At 43.0% G+C, this 22734-nt stretch overlaps 1 protein-coding gene and 1 long non-coding RNA gene across 7 annotated transcripts in view; one reads left to right on the forward strand and one right to left on the reverse strand.

The window, feature by feature from the left end:
* Positions 1-4592, forward strand: part of LOC131249351 (disease resistance protein At4g27190-like) — a 123604-nt gene extending 119012 nt beyond the window's left edge. For 4 of the 6 annotated variants that reach the window (XM_058250052.1, XM_058250053.1, XM_058250054.1 and 1 more), the window contains exon 4: positions 3796-4592. In XM_058250052.1, the coding sequence (XP_058106035.1) occupies positions 3796-3831 (36 nt within the window). In that variant the 3' untranslated portion in view covers positions 3832-4592. Of the gene's footprint in view, positions 1-968; positions 3542-3795 lie in introns of all 6 variants that reach the window. The other 2 variants (XM_058250051.1, XM_058250050.1) reach the window with 2 other exon arrangements.
* Positions 4593-5683: 1091 nt separating this feature from the next.
* Positions 5684-17198, reverse strand: LOC131249364 (uncharacterized). Its single transcript, XR_009172806.1, has 2 exons — positions 17089-17198; positions 5684-6308 (listed from the first exon to the last, which is right to left on the reverse strand). It is a non-coding gene; the product is annotated as an uncharacterized LOC131249364 (long non-coding RNA).
* Positions 17199-22734: the final 5536 nt, after the last annotated feature.

Here is a 22734-nt window from a genome sequence, read left to right on the forward strand (position 1 = left end):
TCATGGCTCGGTGGTAAACTCCGTGAGATTCAATACCGAGATCATACATGGTGCAAGCCACCTAAATTTTAGATCAAACTAATACTTGGGGTAAGCTACGTGGGGCCCAATGAGACGTGATAAATCCACCATTGAAACCGCCACAGAGCCCACCATCTCGTTTATATGCTATCCAAACCATTCCTAAGGTCCGGGCAGTGGGATGAACTGAAAACGCACATATTAGCCTCTTTCAAAACTTCTATGGGCCGATAGATTTCCACATTAGGTGTTCCATCTAACTCTCGGTGGCCCAACGTAGCTTCCAGCAACGGGATGCCGCACATGATGGACAGATTGGATGTGATTAAAACATGCATTACATCACAATGGGCACCACTGTCTATTTTGTACACAGCATCGAATCACCTCCGTCTTTAATTTACTTTTGCTCTTTTTGTTTCTCTTTTCTTTTAACAGTTTCTCTTGCTTTCTCTCCTCAGCTTCTCAGAACTGAAGTCATATTCACAGATTTCGCAGCATTATTTCTGACTGTACTTTCATTTCATTCCTCATCTACCTTCAAAAACGCCATTACTTGCCATCCATCCATCCATCCGTCCAGAATGGATTTCTTGGGTCCAGTTGTGCAGATCATTCTCTTCTTCTGGGCTCCTGTTTCTCAGCAGATCGGTTATCTCAAACACCTTAATAACAATGTAGAGACATTGAAGAAGGAAACGGAAGAACTACATGACAAGTGTCACCAAATTCAAGCGGACGTCGATGATGCTATATCAGTCGGAAAGACACGGGTTCGCCAAGTTGATAAGTGGCTGCTGGACGTTACCAATATGGAAGCTCAAGTCGATTCTTTAAGATCGGAATTCGAACAACCTAGAACGTGCTTGAATGGTTGTTGCACCAATCACTTCTCTCGCTACAAGCTGGGTAAAAGGGTCGTTAAAAAGCTCAAAGATGTGGAAAACCTCAAAGCTAAAGGGGTCTTCGATAAGGTGGCTGAGAGCCCTCGCCGGCCGACAGTGTTGGAAATGCAAACCTCGCTACCACGAGTACAGCAAAGCACAGCTGAGGAAACCATGGAGGAAATATGGCAATGCTTACGCGATGAGGAAAATGGCATCATAGGCGTTTATGGGATGGGCGGAATAGGGAAAACCACTCTCATGAAAGCCATAAACAATAAGTTCATTAGAACTGGTCACTTCAACATCGTAATTTGGGTAACTGTGTCCAAGGACCTCAACTTGGGATTAATCCAAGAGCACATTGGAAAGAAGTTGGATATCAGGTTCGGCGATAATGAAGATATGGCAGAGAAGCGGGACAGGCTGTTTACTCGGTTGAAGAATGTGAGGTATCTGCTCATCTTAGATGATTTATGGGAAGCATTTAGCTTGGATCAAGTTGGAATTCCAAAGCCGGACAAGCAAAACAGATGCAAGATCACAATAACCACCCGATTCATTAACGTGTGTAATGAGATGGACGCCCATAAGAAGATTAAAGTCAGAACTCTTACGCATGAGGAAGCATGGAATTTGTTCTGTGAAAGATGTGGGGATGTGGTTATCTCACCAGAGATTCGACAGGTAGCAGGGAAGGTTGCAGAGGAGTGCAGTGGATTACCACTTGCAATTAAGACAGTGGGAAGGGCCATGCATGGCAAGTATAAGAAAGAGGTATGGGAGAATGCATTGAGGGCATTGAAAGGATCATCACCTGAGGTTCCAGGTATGGAGCGTCAAGTGTTTCTTCCTTTGAAACTTAGTTATGATAGCCTAGAAAATGAAGAGATAAAATCTTGTTTCCTGTATTGCTCATTGTTTCCGGAAGATTACGAAATACCAATAGATTGGCTAGTAAGATACTGGGCCATGGAGGAAGGATTCATAAAAAATGTGAATAACTTGGAAGAAGCATCAAACAAGGGACATGACATCCTTGAAAGAATCATGGACGCATGCCTCTTGGAGCAAGGGTATGAAGGAAATGAAAACATTAGGATGCATGATTTGCTCCGTGACTTGGCTATATGGATCACTTCACCATCGTCCATTGAAGGCTCAAAATTCCTTGTGAAAGCCGGGGAGGGACTAGTGCAGCCACCAGAAGAGAATATGTGGAGAGGGGTTGTAAGGATTTCATTGATGCGCAACAAGATAAAGCATCTCGATATTACGCCAGATTGTCCTAACTTGATCTCCTTGTTCCTCAATGAAAACGATCAATTACGTACCATTCACAGTAATTTCTTCGAGCTCATGCCAAAACTACAGATCCTTGATCTAAGTGATACTGGCATTAAATCTCTCCCGATGTCATTATTGCAATTGGTGAATCTACGTGTGCTCATTCTAAGCTCATGCAGAGGTCTAGTGGAGGTGCCGCCATTGGGAAAGCTGAAGGAACTCCAAATTCTTGATCTCTCACAGTCTCGCCGCATCAAAAACTTCCCTCAAGGCATTGAAAGCTTGGTTAAACTCAAGAGGTTGGATATATCAGAGACTTCATTAACTGCAATTCCCTACACTATGATATACGGGCTACCTAGTCTGGAGGAACTAAGAACAATGGGGAGGAATGGACACGTGGACGGAGCTACTTTCAGTGAGGCTGTGAACATGAAACGCCTGAGATCTTTAAGTATCAGTGTGTCCAATCTTAATGGCTTCATCGCACATGATATGTTCCATCAATGGTTTTCGGGCTTGACAAGTTTCCATGTTCAGGTTAACTATATACATTTCGCGCCTGATTCTCTTTCTAATAAGCAGATAAGCATTGGCGAATGTGACAAATTTCCCTGCGGGATTGAGGGGTTGACAAAACATGCATTCTCTTTATACTTTTATAAAAGCAAAGGTTTAACAAGTCTTTCTAAGTTCCAAAGCAATTTAAAGAGCTTAAAACATCTTCGAGTCATTGAATGCAGTGGAGTGGCATGTATTATAGACTGGAGAGAGGTTGGAGATGATGCATTCCAATGTTTACAGAGGTTGGGTCTCTATCATTTGCTAAACTTGGAGAAGGTATTCGATGGTGGAGCGCCTCCTCCGTTGAACACAAGTCTGCAAAACCTGAGAATAATACGGGTTATTAATTGTGAAAAGTTAAGGAGTCTCTTCTCTTCTAGTATGGTAGAGCAACTTCATCAGTTAGAGAAGCTTGACATATCGTTTTGTATCCAAATGAAAGAGATTATAGAAGGAGACAAGCTGCCCCATAATTCATTCCCAAAATTACGCTTCCTAAAATTGGATCGCTTACCAAGATTAGAAAGCATTTGTAGCCAGCGATTTATCTTTATATCTTTGGAAGAGATCCATGTAAGTTGGTGTCGTATGTTGAAAAAGCTCCCTCTCTTCAGCTCAAGCATCCATGAAATAAAAGGAGAAATAGAAAACAATAGAGAATATTGGGAAGGATTAGAGTGGGAAGACGAGAAGGCCAAGTCCCTCTACACCAGAATTTACAAGGGTCCCTCGCTGTTTTGAAGATGAAGAAGCTTCCTCTCTCATTGATGTAGAAAAAATGTTATGTAGATTTCTTTCGTTATCTCAAGTTTTACTTTACGACTATTTATTATTATTATTATTAAAGTTCTCGATGCTTTCACGGGAAATTGATAATTGGATTCTATCTTTAGTGATATTTCAAAATCTTAGAATATTTTAATTTTTTTTAGTTGTATCTTAAAACTTGTTACTATAAAGAAATTTCTTTTGTGCTCATACATTTAAAAGTTTGAAATTATTATTATTTATTAAACTTTTTTAAAAAAATTAATTGCAGAGAGATTTGCTGGATAATACCGCGAGGAGAACATGAAGCTCCAAAGTCTCCCGAGATATTCCCATGTTGAGAAATTGCTCTGTTATTACTGTATGAATTATTACCTTTACAAGCAATCGTGGATGTGGATTGCGTGGTGTCGCAATCTCAGTGGTTTGATGACATGGCAAAGTTCTGTGGGCGCTACCATGATGTAATGTATGTATTATATCTACACTGCCCATTCATTTTTTGAGATCCATTCGAGAAATGAGCCAAAACATCAAACGGATCCAAAGATTAAGTGAGACCACACCATAGGAAGTAATGGAGATTGAACACCAAACTTCTTGGGGCCAAAGAAGTTTTCTATCAAGCTGATATCTGTATTTTCCATTCATCCAGGTCTGTGTGACCTTATGAGAAGTTTGGATGGAAAATAAACATCATGGAGGACCCTAGGAAGATTTCAATGGTAGATATCATTGTCCTACTACTGCTTCTGTGGTGTGATTCACTTGGGCTTTGGATCTACCTCATTTTCGTGCTCATGCACTAAATGATCTCTAGAAATGAATAGACGGTGTGGATGTAATACATACATCATTTTGGGTCCATAGAACATTGCCAAGTAACACGCCAGGGAGGTACCCATTCAGTCTCCGGTAATGGCAACCTCCGAACGTGTAGAAGCATTTCTAAGAGCTGACTATGTCTTCTATATTTATTTTGAAGTACTTATTGTTGTATTAATTACTGTTTTGGAGCGCTTTGTCACTCTCTGTCTTATTTTATTGGTGAGAATGGTTTTTTTTTTTTTTCTTTGTACTTTCACAAGAAAATAAGCATTTTTGTGGCGATTACGTTGTCCCTAACTATTTCTTTCCTTCGATGACTGCACTCTTCTTATTTGCTGGTTTTGGAAGGATTACTCATCCGACCCGTAAACATTTATATATACCCACAGGAAGTTTTCAATTCCCACTGATTCCTATGCTGTGGTCTGCTTGATCTTTGGATATACTTAATTTTGGAGCCATGCCGTAAAATGAGCTTTAAAAAATGAATGGATGGCGTAGATAAAACACATACATCACCATGGCCCGACAGACTTTACTCAAAACTCTCCTTCACGCCCAGAGTAAATTAGTTCTCCATTGACTTTACTCAACCCCTAAGTGGGACCCACGGAGATGTTTGTGAGAAATCACCCTGTCCAAAACTCATGTTAGGACACATGACCTCAAAATGAGGCAAATCCAAAACTCAAGTGGACCCCGTGGTAGGAAACAGTAGGACTGAATGCCGACCGTTCAAACGAGCTACAAAAGTTCTGGATCAGGCAAATATTTTTATTTTTCCAGTTCATGTCAGCGGGAGTGACCTTGTGAACGGTTTAGAAGGCATATAAACATCAATGGACCTTTGGAGGGTTTCAATAGTAGGCACCTTCGGCTCCTCTCTCTCTCTCTCTCTCTCTCTCTCTCTCTCTCTCTGGCATTTCCTACTCCAATATTCCCCGTCATATGGCCCACTTGAGTCTTGGATCTGCCCCATTTTTGGGCTTATGTCTTAAAATGAGCTATTAAAAGGATGAACAGGACTACAGAAAACAATATCTAGTCATTGGTAAATATGAAATTACAGTTGTGGATCACTTAATAAGTGGATATAGCTGACTATTGTATTGTCTGCACATAACAAGCCCACCGGATGAACCATTCTGAACACAGCTGGAGATTTTGGCAGCGGCAACTGTTTAAGCACACCACCACGACCGTTTATGCACACTGTGATCTTATTGAGGTCCACTGTATTTTATGTATAAATCCATTGCGCCCATCAGCTGAGAACCATTAACCCTCAATGACCAGTTCCATAAAAGTTTTGATGGGCTACAAAAATGGAAAAAAAAAAAATGTACATATATTTGTTTGTTTGTTCCTGCAACCTTATGAGGTTTCCCGAACCATAGGCATGCAAAAGGGAGCCCATTTATACGCCAAGCATGTGTCAAAGTGGCACATGCATGTGTAATATAAAGCCATCCATCAAGTGGGCCGAAATATGTAAATGCTCTTGTTTCACTTAAACGGTACCCAACAGATATCTGGACCTGGTTGCATGTGAGTTCGAGTATTCAAGAATGAAATCGGACCCAAAAGGACCCCGACCCAGCAAGATATGAACTCAGCCCAAGCACACATGCTGTAAGACCCGACCCAACAATCAATTTGAAGTTCTTCCCTCCTGGCCCACAAGATCAGATTGGACAGCAATTATAGTCGAGCAAGCACTCTTAACCGCAAACCATCATTGTAGAAGTACAAGATGAAAAGGAAGACTCAAGTAAAGAACCAAAGCCTGCTTCCCAGCATATAACATATCCCAAAGGATCTCTCCAACTTCCTCATGGTGTGAAAGCGAAGTAGCCCTCAATCCAGCTGCCGTGGTTGGATTGGATCTCAGTTTTCCACGATTGAAATCATGGATTCCAACCCCACCTTTTCAAGAATGTAAATAATCAATCAAACCTGCAAACACATCACTGAATTCCGCATTCTGGACCAATACAAAAAGTTACGGAGTTATTATTGGTTTATCAGTGGAAACATGTGGAGTTACATCTTTGAATCATATCCATGGTATAAAAAAATGGTTATGTAACGGCTGTTATTTAATGGTAACAGCCATAACCATTACGCATTATGGGCCCTTCTCACATGAGGAGCCACTTATTGAATCAAGACCCTATTCCTTATTTGGCAAAAGTTCTGTTAATCCTTTGTAAATTCAGGGGTGGTAACCAACAAAAGATGGGTAGTGTATCTTTAATCTTAAATACACTAAGGGAAATTAGATTTAGGCAGGGGGAATAACCAAAGTAAACTGAAAATAAGTGCTTCCCAAGCACGAGTGTAACAATCTATAAGTAACTTAATCATTCACTTTAGTACAGGGAAGTCCATGGGGAGGAATTCCACAAGGCGTATCGCAGCTTTTAACTAAAGAGGTGATTCAAAGCTATATATTGCAGTGAAGAATTGATCTGAAACAAAGCACTTTGTCAATGGGTCTTGTAAAGAGATTGAATATTACCCTAATCTTTCTTCTCAAATTGATCCAGTATGATAAATCGATGCAACCCTACTAAAGTTCATCAATAGTAACTATATCTTTTATAAAGGCCACTCCTTACATTACATATTGATAATTTGTAACTTTAGGTTTTTTTCAAATTGATCTAACTGTGAAATGCTACAGCATATGTATCTAGGGAATAGTCGCTTCAAAGTAAATCCTCCTTAAATATAATGAGTTCGATTTCCTATTTCAAGACGTCAAGCGAGTTTCTGGTCGGTTAGTTGAAAAAAGGAGTTGAGTTCTTATTTCAGGCAAAACATGAATTAAATAGTGCTTTCCTTTTCCTCCACTTGTCAGTCTATCAGAATAGGGGACTTATCTTTGACATTTGATGCTTGAATTTGCTATATGGGGTTGACCACAGTTATTACAACAACCACCCACTTATATTAAACCATTATCCCTCTTCTTCAAACATTCATCTAACCATCTACTTATCTCAAAAACTTTATCCATTATAAATTTAATGATCTCAAGTCTACCTAACAATCTAGATAGCCATGAAAATGAAGATTCTAAGAAGTATGTAATCCATCATTTCACCAACTCATTGCTTCTTCAAACCCTATCAGGGTGGTTACTGCCCGAAATCTATGGCCCACTTAGCAGTCGATTTATGTTTCATTGGAAAAGGATGGAGGAAGGGGAACGGGAGGTAGGTTGGGAACGAGTTCCGACCCATAGATCTTGTCAACAGCGTCCTCCATTCACCATTTTTTAGGCGAATCTCACGTTTAACACAACGGAAGATGACGTATGCCGCATTTTCGGGAGGTATGGAAAACTTCTGGGTGTGTATATCCCCAAAGATAAGGAGCATAGGAGATCAAGGGAGTATGCTTTCTTGTCGTTCTGCTATGAGCAGGAGGCCCATAATGCAGCCAACTGCCTTTAAGGGAGGAGGATTGATGGGCGAATAGTTTATCTGGAATGGGCAAGGCAACCTTCTACGGTATCGGAGCATGGTCGGGGAGCAAGCCCTGTTCGGGAGTGGAATCCGGCACCGATGACGTCTTCCAGATAGGGCGCTAAGTGTTCTAAACCATACCAAACCCCCCCCCCCCCCCCCCAATCTTATGCGTTGGCTATTAACGCCTCTCTTCATACAGGTTTGAATCCTAACCCTCCTTTTGATGGACAAGTATCTTCTATCTCCGAGGAGCCTAAGTCCTTCTTTATTCAAGTCGATTCCCAACAAGTCGATCGGATGGAGAATGCATTAGCCCTAGCTCTAATAGCGTTTGCTTCTCATGAGTTCTCTGTTTATCACCTGCGAGCGGTTTTTCGCAAATCCAAAATGGGATCGTCCCAGGCGGAGTTCATCCGCCTAGGCCCTCAAAGGTTCCTGATCAAGTTCATATCAAAATCGGATCTGGATAGTTTTCAATCAAATCTTGTCCTGCAAAAGAACATGGGCATTGCAGAGGTCTCGAAATGGTCGGACCAGGAATTGTCCACAGTCCAAGGAGTATGGATTCGTTTAATGGGAATACCTTCCAATGCGTGGTTCCCTGACGCCATTAAGGGGATTGCAAAATCTTTCGGGGAGGTTGTAGAGATCGATAATGTCACGGCGTTGGGGATATTTCAGGAATTTGCTCGCATTCGGGTTAAACTATCCTCCTATTCAGATATGCAGTGTGTCAGGATCCTCCAGGTGAAGGGTCGTGATTATCCGATTTTTGGGGTCATCGAGAGTTAGATCTGGGTTGGTGGTCATCCATCTTCGCAAACAGCACCAGCAAAGGGAAAAGTGCCGACCAGATCTTGGGTGAAGAAGTCGTTTTATAGTACGAGAGTGTTAAGGGTCAAATATTGCATATTAGACCCTAGTTATTGCCTGGATTTACGAACATGGTACTGTTTAACGGCTTAATTTAATCGTGTTTGTGATGCAAGGTGTATTTAGGAACCTGGACTGAATAAGGATATTAAAAGCATAAAACTAATGCTCTGATGATGCTAAGGCAAGGGACGGACCCCAGAGGATGGATTTACATGCCAGAGATCCAAGAAAATCAAGGAAATGAAGCTCAAGTGGCCTGAAAGTTGGCCAAAATGAAAGATCATAGGGCTTCCATTATCTGTTCTGCTCAAAACTTCAAACATGTACTGAGGACTATAAATTAACCGTACACATAAAATTTGAACCAATGGATCCCTGTATAAATGGCCCAATGGATAGATAAGTCCCTTTAATCCTTAAGTGAGGCACACCTGATCACTGGATATGCTTAGATTTTGGAATCAACGTCTTAAAATACATGGGGAAAGGAATGGTCGGATCAGATTTCTTATATGCATCAAGGTGTACCTACCTTACATGGTGCGTGTGCACAGTACACGTGCACTGGATGAACACCGCACCTAAGGAATCGGTCAACAGAAGCTTGGACCGATCTTTCCTAAAGGAATTTAAATTCCTTTTTTATCATCGCTGATCAGAGATTGCGGACAGGTTTTCATGGGTCACCATGATCAATTGTACGGATGATCGAGACCATCCATCAGATTTTGAAGGGCCCTATGATCACGTCTTAGGTGTTAGAATCCCAGACCAAAATGAAGGAAGATTTCCAATCGTCCAAATGGAAGATAAACGGTGCAATGAAATAGTCTGTGGGCCACACCGAAATCACTCCAACCTCACCATGCCCGACCAGTTTTCCATGATAAATCCAATGAATGTACTGGATTTGTCGAGAAACACCAAGAAGTGGGCCCCACCATCAGCACAGCGTCCGGACTTGCGCTGCCTCTGTTCGTGCGGTCCGGACGATCCAGGAAGATGTGGTCCACCCCTGTTGATCGGATGGTTGATCTGATCTGTCCAGACGAAGACCATGCTCAGGACGAGCACCACCAAAAGGCAGATTTGGAGCCAAGACAGTCAGCACTCTGGAAACCTGCTCCCAACGCCGCTGACTGCGTAAGCAGTTTCTAAAAACGCTCGGCTTCCACAAGGCTCCGTCTCGCACACTGTTTCCTCTTTGCGCAAGTAGTTGCACACCATCTTTTACACTTATAAAAGGCAGAGAAGAAAGGGAAAGAGAGGATCTCTCGGCGTGGGGTGGACGTGAGTGCAAGAGAGTTTTTTTTTTCTAGTTTTTCTGTTTTAGTTTTTCTTTTCTTTTCCTTTGAGAATTAGTTAATCATGTTTGCGGTTAGCTAACCTCTTAGCTAGGGTTAAGAGGTGAAGCTTGTTGAGTGATGGGACTGATTTTATGGCTTTGATTCATGTTTGGACTGAATTTGATGCTAGTTTTATTTGAAGGAATTTCTCTAGTTTTTAATGGTTTGTTGTGACTGAAATTACAATAGATCCGCGGTGGCTTTGAGTATTTCCTTTCCTTTTTGTGATTATGAAGTCATAAAGCACTGTTGTTCACCATCGTCTCTTAAGCATGGTTGGATGACAGCACCCTTCCTACCGTTCATACATCTCCCAGATTAACTGTAGATCAGTTTAATTCTGTTGTTTACTTTGTCTCATGGGCATGGTTTTGTGATGGAATCCATTCTAATTTACTTCAATCTTATCTCTTGAAAACTAGACCAAAAGACGTTCAGATTTGATTTTCAGGTTATATTTCCAACTGGATGAAGATGGGACTCAAAGTCCAGTTGAGTTAATGAATCGACCGTAGATCGCCCTGATCTCTATAAGTGGATCCTCTGAATCCCTAGTTTCTTTTCCCTGAATTCTTTAAGTTTTAAATAATTATTTCATCATTATTCCTCAAATTACAATCGGTTTAGATTTCATCTTAGTCTAGTTATAGTTCTACTTAGTTTCAAATAACGTACAGGTATCAGTCCCTTGGGATTCGACCTCAGTCTCACCGAGTTTATTATTACATCACAACCCTATACTTAGGGAGTGAATAGAGAGGCCACTCGAACCAATGCCTTCTACCTGTTTGTGAATATGTCTCTGATAAGGGAGATCATGACTCCCAAATGCCGCCTGTTAGTAGCTATTTTAATGATCATGCAAAAAGGATGCCAGCGTAGCTAACAAAGGCTAAAGATCCCTAGGGGAGGGATGGTTATGAGCTCTCTCGGGCAGTCATCCTCAATGCAGTAGCCTCAATTATCAGCAGGAAAAATTAGCAAAGGAAGCTCCACCCTAGGATAAGCTAAAAGATGCGAGTCGGGAGAGAAATCCCTCGTATTATCCTCGAAGAATAGGTGATTCTTCCTTGCATCCATTGTTAAACGAGGAAGATGTCTCTGCCCCTACTCCCCTCCAAATTTGTGTCCCATCGGCCTCTGAGTCCAAGCTAATGGAGAAGGGTGGGAACCAGGATGCACTCACCCTGAAGTGCAGGGAGGATGAGCATCAGCCAGACACTCTTCCTACTTCGGTCAGGTAGAATGGGGCCGGTTGGGTCAATCACTTGGGTGATGTTCTGGCTGCTGATCCAACCCAAGAGAGCGATTTCATTCCAGTCCAATAACAGAAGGGATCAGATCCGTTAGAGGGGCAGCAGGTTGTCATTTCAGCTTCCCAAGAAATCCAAGTGGAGGAGGGAGGCACGTGGAAACAGGACAATAAGATTGATCACAGCAACATCGAAAGTGATGCTGCTCCCCCCCATTTCGAATTCCCCAGAGCATATTGGAGGTGGGGACACCTCAAGAGGCACTCAGCAAGCCCAGCTCCCATTACGGCTCATTCTGAGGGAAGTTCTCCTATGCATCCTGTCCAGCCAATAGGAGTCCCTATCAGTGACCAGGGGCATTCTTATGGATTTGAGTTTCTTCAGAGTCAAGGCAGGGAGCAAGTGTTGTCTGCTCAACCCCAGAGTATTGCAGTGGAGCAGTCCACCCAAATCCAGGTAGATTTCTCGCCTTATTTCCGGTTAGAGGAGCAAGGTGCGGACCAAGAACATCTGCAGAATTAAGCGATGTTTGAAAGGGCAGATGGTCAGGAGGGGACGACAGATGCAGCCCATCAGAAAGTGGGGATCCTAGAGGTTATGAGTAAGGCCAGGAAAAAGAAACACGTTGGTTTACAATGGCCCAATAGGCACCTAGGGAAAGGGTGCAGGCGGTTTGTTTCAAGCAGGAAAATGGCAAGACTGACGGAAGAAGGAGAATGGTTCTGTCGTATGAGAAGGTTGAAAAGGAGGACAGTTAACTCAGGATGTGTATCAGATGGATAAAGCTATCATTTGGAATGCCCGGGGGGTTGGCAACAAAGCGTCCAACAAGGCTTTGAGGAGGTTAGTTTGGATTCACAGACCTATTTTACTAGCGATTTTGGAGCCTATGGTTAAGGAGGATAAACGTATTGCAATTGGGCTGAAGCTAGGTTTTCACTCCTCTCTCTCAAATGTCAATGTGGGTGGTAAGATCTGGGTTTATTATCTTAATCAACTCTCTCTGTCCTTTCACTCTTACTCTAGTCAATTCCTGTCCTTAGAAGTATCATTGCAGAATGGCAGGCCGCCGGGGCTGCTGTCCATTGTTTATGCTTAATGCTCCCACATTCTCAGATAAGAGCTGTGGTAAGATCTTATCAGTATTAGTAGAAATGTGACGGGTCCTTGGGCAGTGGGGGGAGACTTCAATGCAGTGATTAACGCTTGCGAATGGCATGGAGCCAGCATGGCGGGTAACAGAAGCATGTCAGAGTTTTCTGGCGCCATCCACAATTCGGGGCTTTTAAATGCAGGGTTTGTTGGAAATTCATTCACATGGAGTAACAATAGAGCAAGGGGAGCTAGGATTTGGGCAAGACTAGACAGACTTTTAGTTAACGAAAGATGGGTGACGGCTTTTCCCTCCTTTAGAGTTAGGCATCTGCCTAAGATCAGTTCAGATCATTCGCCTCTTTTGATTTCCTTCCAGCCTATAATTCAGCCGATCTTCAAGCCCTCCAGGTACCAGAGAATGTGGTACCTTCATGACACTTTCCAGGGAGTGATAAAGAAAGCTTGGGAGGAATTTTGTTCACATAACCCCATGACTAATGTGTAGCTAAAATTAAAGAAGACCAAGCAACTTTTGAAGATGTGAAACAAGGAGGTGTTTGGTAATGTGTTTAATTAGATCAAAGAAGTTGAGGCGGACTTTATGCAATTGGAAAACAGAATTCAAGATGATGGGGCGGAGGATCTAATGCTCCAAAGCTTGGCTTCTAGGAGGAAATTGGCCTAGTTACATCTTATGGAAGAAGTGCTTTGGAAACAGAATGCCAGAAATTCCTGGCTCCAGGAAGGTGACAGAAACACGAGCCACTTCCATGTCGTAGCCTAAGAGCATATCAGGAGAGCTACTATTTCAGAGATTCAGGACAGTAATGGGGTTGTTATCACAGACATTGAACAAATGAAGAGAGAAGCGGTGGCTTTCTTTGAGACTCTCTTCCAGGCGGACCAGCCCTCTATCTCAGATGACCTCCTCGCTACCATCCCGTCTGTGCTCTCCCACCAGAATAATGCTGATCTCCTTGCCCGTCCCATGTCTAATGAGACTTTCGCAGCTATTAAATCCATGCCAAAGGATAGTGCCCTCGGTCTAGATAGCTTCCCTGTGTCCTTCTATGTGGATTACTGGCAGACGGTTGGGGAGGATATCCATAAGGCTGTATGTTATTTCTTTGAAGGGGGTCTCCTGCCTAGAGCGTTTACAGCTTCACACATCAACTTAGTCCCGAAAAAGTCATCTGCTGCCGGGTTTGCAGACTATCGGCCGATTAGCCTTTGTAATGTCAGTTACAAAATCTTCTCAAAATCCTGGCAACTAGACTGGGCAAGGTCCTCCCTAGGCTTATCTCTATGGAACAAGGGGCCTTTGTGCAGGACAGATCCATTACAGAAAATGTTGTAATGGCGATAGAGGCAATGCTCAACATTGACAGGAAAGTCAGAGGTGGCAACCTCATTATCAAGCTTGATCTAGAAAAAGCTTATGACAAGGTGGATTGGGTCTTCCTGAAGAAGGTGATGAGGCGTTTTGGCTTCAATGACAGATGGCTTTCCTTAATGGAGGTTTGTTGGGGTAATTGCTGGTTCTCGATCCTTTTCAATGGGGAGCCTACTAATTTCTTCAAATCGACGAGGGGTCTTTGCCAGGGAGACCCTCTTTCCTCGGGTTTGTTCCTCCTTGCGGCGGACGTCTTCTCTAGAAATTTCAAGCAGCTGGTGGAGAGGGGCTGGTGTAGTCCTTTCAAGCTGCACCGTGGATGCCCTCTTATTTCCCACCTTTTATTTGCTGATGACATTCTTCTATTTGTGAACGGCAGTCAGGTTTCTTTGCGTGCGGTTAAGGCTTTCTTGATGGCTTTTCAAGATGCATCTGGCCAACGAATAAACTTCCAGAAGAGTAGTTTCCTTTGCCCAGCTAAGATGAACAATGGGAGAATCCGTCTGACTGAAAGAATCTTGGGTATTCCCAAAGCTAGTATGGGGGTGCATTACTTAAGCATCCCTCTTTTTAAAGGAAGGCTTTCCTCAGCATCTTTCAGAGCTCTGCTTGATAAGTTAGGGAGCAGAATCTCAGGGTGGAACTCCAGGTTTCTATCTCAGGCAGGTCGCTTGACGCTGATCAAGCTTGTGCTAGGAAGTATCCCTCTCCACACTATGGTAGCCTAAAAAATTGCTTGCGCTCTAGTGTCAGACTTGGAGCGCAGGTTTGCCCAACTTTTTTGGGGTTGGGCAGATGGGAAGAAGAAGGTTCACTGGGTTGCTTGGAGCAAGATCTCGCATCCAATTGATGAAGGGGGTTTGGGCATCCGGAAATTAAAGGAGGTGTTACTGGCTCTCAGAAGAAAAATGGCTCGAAATGTTAAATATGGGCAGGTTGAAAGCCCTTGGGTGTTGTACATGAGGGCAAGGCAGCGAATGGAGCTGACGGAGGGCAGCCCGGCCAGCCCTTCCTCAGCATCCCCTTACTGGAATGAGGTCAGAAAAGAATTTCCGGTTATATCTAGGTCTGCGCAATGGCATGTTGGTAATGGTGATATGAATATTTGGTCCTCCAATTGGATGGGGATGGGGCCTCTCCGGTCCATGGTGTCCACTTCTATTCCTCAGTCGATGCTGTCTATGAAGGTGAAGGATTTTATCAGCCCAATGGGTCCATGCCCTCCCTCTTCAGTCAACCTCTTCCTACAGGAAGATCTCTTCAATTTCATCGTTAGTTCTAGGTTTACAACAACTGATGCTCCTCCCTCCGTCTTTTGGCCTCTTGAATCCTCAGGCAAGTTCTCAACCAAATCGGTTTGGAGGTTGGGTAGGGAAACAGGTCAGGAATTATGGTGGTACAAATGGTTATGGCACTCTCATATCCCCCCAAAAATGTCTCTGCTCAGCTGGCGCCTGCTCATGGGGGCCCTTCCAGTGGAGAGTCGAGTTCAGAGTAAAGGAATTCACCTTACATCTAGATGCTATTGCTGTCTGTACAGCCTCACGCCCAACCCACAGTTAGAATCGATCCCTCACATTTTTCTGCTCGGCCATCAGGCGAGGGCCATTTGACATTTCTTCTCCGCAACCTGCGGCGTCCCTGCAGTCCCACACATCATTGTTGTGGATCGTCTCGAGCTCTGGATGTCTGCGGATGTGCCTGGTGCTGCCTCAACGTTGGCCAGGCGTGTCTTATCAGTGCTGATTCTGTGGGAGCTTTGGACCAGTAGGAACGAGGCCAGATACAACGACCGCCTAATGGAGGTTTATTCACCGATTGCCCGTATCAGATAGTGGGTTCCAAACCTGCTTGAAGGAAAGGACGATATTCATCAGAGGTTTTCCTCAGGGTCCAGCTCAATGAGAGTCCCTCCTTCCCATCGTCCAAGCCTCTTTCAAGTCATAAAATGGGTCAAACCTGCCGCTGGTTGGGTGAAACTTAACGTGGATGGATCGGCGTCTGGGAATCTGGGTCGTTCAGGGGGAGGGGGTGTATGTAGAGATGAGGGAGGCAGGTTGATTTTTGCTTTTATGGCAGGCTACGGGATGGGGACTAACAATAAGGCGGAAGTGAGAGCAATTTACGATGGTATTGTTTTGTGTTTGGAGCGTAGCCTGAACAGAATTGTAGTCGAATTCGACTCTTTGGTGGCAGTTAGCCTCATTTCCTCAGATTTCCCAATCTCCTAGCAATGGCGTCGCTGGGTCAATAGAATTAAGAGACTGTGTCGAAGTGGGAACATCGTCTTTTCTGTGATCCCCAGAGAGGGGAATGGCCCGGCCGACGATATGGCCAGAAAGGGCAGTCAGAAGTAGTGTTCTCTAGTTTTTGGTGATGTCCGGGATCTCCCTCCTCTTGTTCGTGGCCTGCACTTTCTGGACAGAGTAGGAATCGGATATGTCAGAGAGGCCCCTGGGTAGCGGTTGGGATCAGCGGCTTCTCTTCTCTTGTTGTTTGAGCCCGGGTGGTTGTTAGTTGGGTTGTTAGTTGTTTGTTTTACACGATAGGTGTGGCCAGGATCTTTTTGTCTGTCCACGCTCGAAGGTCTGTAATTTTCTGTGTAGCTTAATGGATTTGAGGCAGGTGCCCTCTTTTAGTAAATAATAATAATAATAATAATAATAAATAAATAAATAAAAATTAAAAAATTAAAAAGTGAACCACTTATTGTTAGGCCAAACAGCTAAAAATTTGACCTACCAACGACCTAGTTGGCCCACACCACAAGGAACAACAGGGAGAGGAGATCATATGGTTGTGCAGGGTCCTCCATGGTATATAGGTTCCATCTAACACATTAATCCTAAAGAGAGCCTCATTAGAAAAAAGGAAAAAAATAAAAATAAAAAATCCAAAATTTGGCGTAGTTCAAAACACAGGTGGGCCTTACCTGCCACATGCATTGCACATCATACAATTCCCTACAAGTTCCTCATAAAGATGATATGATTGATGACTTGTTCTCTTATCTGGAAAATGTGTCAAAAACCAAAGCAAGAGTTTTTAAACTGGAAACTAATAGATAACGGGTGTACTGCTTTACAGCAAGCAGCTCTTAAAGGACTCCAAGGTAAGTGCTCAAAACAAATTACTGGATAGGCCAAGTTCCACACTAAGCTATGTACACTATACAGCTTTTGCACCACCTACCATGGAAGAAAAAAGTGGCAATTAAGGACAAAATGCATCAACACATTAATGTATGAGAAAAGACCAGCAAATTTAAAGACAGCTGTACAGGCACAACATGCTTACGGTGTTCAGTTGCTGCATCTACATAAATTGGGAACAAACACCCAGTCATTGCAAAACAAGCAAAAAACAGCAGCTTCAGCTCTCATCTGCAAATATGGCCTTGCTAGTCCATGAAGAACAAAAACAAAGCAATTCCAGATAAATAAACTTCCGAACGAAAGCCATTTTATGCCTTGGGCTTCACATGAACCTAGGGATGCAATTTGGATTCAGGTCAACCCTAAACCAATTTACCCAGCCCAAGTACGGATCGGGATGGGGTTAGAAAACACCAACCGATTTGAAATCGAGCTGGGTTTGGATTTATGTTTGACCAAGAGCATATTTAATAATCACATGTATTTTGGTAGTGTTGTGTTCTAGTTGGGCATCTCGGGTGGAAATTTGGGTCGGGTCGGGTTGCAGGTTCGGTCTTCTTGAGGTCAAATTGGGCTTGGGTTAACCCTCGACCCGACCCGACCCAACCCAACCCGCCCCAAGTTGCACCCCTACGAGAACCCTTCTCCATATGAACCTTTACATATGAGTTGAGAACCAATCCTAAGCATAAGATGGGCCCATTCCATGCGGATGATCCGCAAAAAATATCAGACTGGTCCACCTAGGTCAGCTTTATGTTGAATGCAGGTTGGCAAGTTTCTCAAACAGTTCATTGTTTTCATGCAGGTTGGCCTGCTTTTGAGTGGATCGCCTGATTTACGTTCCAGATTGAATTCACAGCCGAGCGAGCCTTCTTCACAGCTCAGATGTCCAGGACATGTCAGGCGGCATGTGTACCAGGGGGCTGAAACCCTTTTCTTGGGAAAGCAAGCGAGTTTTGTTTAGGAAGCAAGCAAGTTTTTTGGGAAAGCAAGCAAATTTTTGGAAAAGCAATCGAGTTTTGGGAAAGCACATGAACCCAATTTAGTCAATTGACCCAACCCAAGTTCAGGTCAACCTGAACCCAATTGACCCAATCCAAGTTCAGGTCAGGTTTGGTAGGGATATCAAGGTCCTTTGGTTGGGTTTGTGTTGGAAAACACCAACGTGGTTTCAAATAAAGGTTGGGTTCGGGTTGAGATAATTAGGGTAGGTTGGAATTAATCAAATATGTTTGGGTTGGGTTTGGAGCCCACCCCAATTAACAGGGACAAGGCTTAGATGATGATGATGATTTGGGTCAGGTTGGAACTGGGTCTGTGTGGGTCGCTTATTAGGAATTCAGGTTGGGTTTGGGTTGGAACTCAGGTCAGGTTGGGTCCTCTTTGAGTCCAGCTTGGGTTAACCCACAACTTGACCCAACTCGCCGGAGTCGCACTCCTAATGTGTGCCACATCTAAAAGAATGTCGAGAGGGTTTGTGGGGCTATCAAACCTTTGTAAGCATTAAGAATTTAAGACCCACAGTTTAAGAAGAAAAAGAAAAAAATTATAACAGTGGCACATACTGAGAATTAGCCTGCTGTGCGTAAGATTGTTGAAGGATATGCGGTTACCAGCTACTGTTCTGCTGCATCAGCCCATGAGTGGATTCACCTGCATGGCAATCCAACTATTAGATGACACCAAGAGTTAAGAGCTAATATTCAAGGTCATGGCGGATACAAGACTGACCTTCAGTAAAGAAGCTTCACATCTTCTCCTAAAAATGAGCTTTCAAAAAACGGGTCTTCACAGCTTTTCACCAACAATCTCTTCCATACCAAAGTCGCTGATGTTGCAAAGTTCACTCCATTTAAATCACATCTCCGAAATCAACTCCTTCCTGGAACAAGTACGATTGTGTCCCTTGGGTTCACACGACGTGAAACAGTTGAATTCAACATCTACAGTTGAAAAATTCTCTGGAGCAACTGAAGTTTTGGATCAAGCTTATATTTGTGATTTCTCTTCATCCATGTCTTTGTGATCTTATGAACCGTTTGGATTGCAAATAAACATCACTGGGAGGCTTAGAAAGGTTTCCAGGGTGGAAATCATTATCCCCACTATTTTCAATGATATGATCCACTTGATCTGTGGATATGCTTCAATTTTGGGTTCAACCCCTTAAATTAGATGTAAAAACGGATGGATGGTGTGGATAGATCACATACATTCAAGGTGGGCCCAACTGAGTTTACTCAGTACGATAAGAGCAAACTGAGTTACTCATTACCAATCCGATTTCCAATCAAACACGCATGCAGATCTAGCGGTGCGAGTAGCCAAAACTACTCGCGTCGGGATGCGTGATCTGAGGTTATCAACGCGCTCATTGATTAGAGAGCGACCTTTTTATTATCAGCGCGGAGTTCAGTACTCTCAGGGTGACGGACCAATGAAAGATCGACACGTCTTCATAAATTCGCACCACGTGGGCGTCGAGCAAAAAAAATAAGCTTTGGATTTCTGGCACCGACGGCGACTCGCCGAAAGAGATCCAGCCGTATAATCATCATCCAAAAATTATTAGTTTAGATGAATTACGGGGCCACGGATTGGGTACTACCGGACGAGGACCTAGAGAGAGACGGACGGTCCTGCTTGGGTGTGTGGGGCCACCGTGATTTATATATATTTTATCCAAGCCGTCCATCTATTTTGAAAGTTCATTTTATGATATAGGAAGCAGTGGATATTAAAGGCATAGCCGTGAAAACCTCTCCAGGGTATGCATTATGGTGGGCCATATGAAGTTTTCAACGGTTGGAGTTCAATCTCACTGCCTCTTGTGGTGTGGTCCACTTGAAGCTTGGATCTGCCTACCTTTTGGTTTCATGCGTAAAATGATCTGTGAGGCTATATGAAGGCCGTCGATAAAATATACATCACGTGGGGCCCACATAGCCCTGACACCCAATCCGAACCCGAATTATAGATGCCGGGGTATTGTGATCCGTGGACTACTGAAGTTAATCCGTAGCCCGCAGTTCGTTGCGCACGCGCAGAGGATCTGACGGCTCAACATGTGAGGCCCACTAATAACAGGAAACGGCATCATGCAGGACACCTGTTTTACGTAGTGGGTAAAAGAGCTAATTTATGTGGGCCCACCGTGTTGTTAGTGTGACATCCACTCCGTCCATCAGGTGAATATTCTATTGTTAACCGTACATTCCAAAAATACCCACGGAAAAAAAAAATGTAAAATCACTACTAAAACCTTCATGCTGTTCCTGCTCTAGTCTTGGATCAGATTGATTTTTATGGAATTTATTCATTCTAGTGAAACGCATCTGATGAATGGCTTAGATGGAATAAAACACCATGGAAGCTCCAGGCACAAACCCATGGTTGGCTCACCTCTCGATTGTTCCCTGTAGTGTGGCCCACCTCTGTTGCTGATTGGGCTGATTATTTTTCCTTAGGGCCTAGTATCAAGGGACACACATGATGAATGGAATGGATTTCATACACACAGCAAGGTGGACCCATGGAACTCGTGTGTCGTACGATCTCAGTGGAACCGACGTCGGAGAGGATTGCGGTCCCATGAATAGGTCTAAGACGCGAATTTGCTGCGACCCCGGATATGTGGGGTCCATCAAAAAGTCCTCCGCTATCGGGTCCACCAGCTCGGGTTAAGACATGAGTTCAACGGGTGAGGCAGATCCGAGACTCATATGGGCCACACCACAATGAGCGGTGAGGATAGAAACGCCCACCACAGAAAACTTCCCAGGTGTTTGCATGTCATTCAAGATAAAACACAAACATCTGCTAGCCGCTAGGACTGTCAATGGGCCGGGCCTGGTGGGTATTGGCCCGGGTTTAACTGTTTGGGCGGGCCAGGCCGTGGGAGGGTCCTACTCAAAATACTGAATTTTTAGGCCGGATCCCGGCCCATTGACACCGCTAATATCTGGCTGATCCAAAAACTCATGTCTGCCGCCCAAAGAAGGCTGATCCAAACACTTCTGTGTGCCCATTGGAACTTTCACAAAAGCTTAAGATGAATGACACACATCTAGTAGCTAGCCTAATCACTATGAGATCATAGAAATCTGATCACCCTTCTAATTCTATGATTAAGATGTTTAAGATAGTCATGGATAATGATTAATGGTTTAGATGGCTAAGATAACTTTGAATCGTGATCAATGATTTAGATCATGTAAGGTACTAACAAGATGGAGATATAAGACATGTTATTTTCTCATCTTATCTAATTTCAAGTTCAAATTTCAATTTGAAATTCAACTTTAAACTAGGTGGAGAAAATTAAGAATGGTAAGGTAGAAAAATTCTTGTGGGACCCACCACTAGTAACTGCCTAAATAAATCCCACGGGCTCCATGTCCAACATATATAAATCAAGGGATGAATGAAGGAAAAATGATTCTAGATGGACTACTGAAAATATACACCAATACTCCTCAAATTTGACCATGAACATCAATTAAATCCTCTTGATAAAAATATCAGTTGTTTTATCGACAATATATCAAAAGTGCAAGTAGCATGATGGTATAATATTTGTTGCATAAAATTATAATAAATTTTAATATGCTTGTCATGTACATAAATTATTGGATTATATACATCGCATATTACTGCTTGATTGTTATAAAATAAAAAGATAAGATGCCATATTACCCTTGTGTCATGTCTTATAGTCATGATCGAGATGCTAAGGATCATGGGAAACAAAAAAACAACAAGCGTGAAATAGATTGTTTTTCTTTTCCTTCAGTCATGTAAGAGCTTAAAGAAATGTACATGATAGATGGATTAGATGTCCCATACATATTATCATAGGCTCACATGTCCAAAGCAAATTTCAATTATCTTATTCTATTATGTATAATGTATTTTTAGTAGCAAAAACTTGTAATTTGAAACATAGTTGTTTTTTAAAAAAAAAAAGTAAATTATCATGTATATTAGAAGTTGTAATGTGTTTACGACCTATGAAGCTTTTAATATTTGAGTTTCAATTGTCAGCTTTGGACAAATGTAATTTGTTTTCTATTAATTATTTTAAACGCTATAACACCTACGTCATCAGGAATGATGTGCCCCAATCAAAAGATAGGGAATAGAGAATTCATATTTGCAGGAAACCAACGATCCCAACCCTAATAATCTTTAGGGCCCGTTTAGCCGGGCGGATTCGAAGGGATTAGATGATATTGGAAGGGATTGGAAGTTAAATCCCGGGAGTGGCCGGGCGTGCCAAACAGATTGGGTGAAATCCCATGGATCTTAAGACAATCCATTGACAACACCATCATTACCTTTAAATCCCATCCAATCCACCCTAATCCGATCAAATTTGAAATACCATTTTAAGCCATCAACAAAAAATGGAGCGGATCCAAAGCTCAAGTGAATCCACCGTAAAAAGCAATGGTGTTGATGACACCCATGTTGAAACCTTCCCGGTTATGAAGGGAGAATACAAATATCAGCTTGATAAAAAATTTCCGTGCGCCCCAAGTTCAATGGTGGCCGTTCAATCTCCGCTGCTTTATGTGGTGTGATTTACTTTAGTTTTGGATCTTCATCATTCACGAGGTTTTCCCGGATATAACACATACATCATGGTGGGCCCAACAGAAGTTAAAAAAAAAAAACAAAAAACAAAAAATCCAACTCCTCTCCCGCTTACTCTCCAACACCACCGTCGTCTCCGGCAAAAGGTTCCACGAGCGCTAGTAATCAGGTCAGCTCCCTCTCGTGATCT

This window comes from Magnolia sinica, chromosome 6, assembly GCF_029962835.1.
Source record: "Magnolia sinica isolate HGM2019 chromosome 6, MsV1, whole genome shotgun sequence".
Taxonomy (NCBI): domain Eukaryota; kingdom Viridiplantae; phylum Streptophyta; class Magnoliopsida; order Magnoliales; family Magnoliaceae; genus Magnolia; species Magnolia sinica.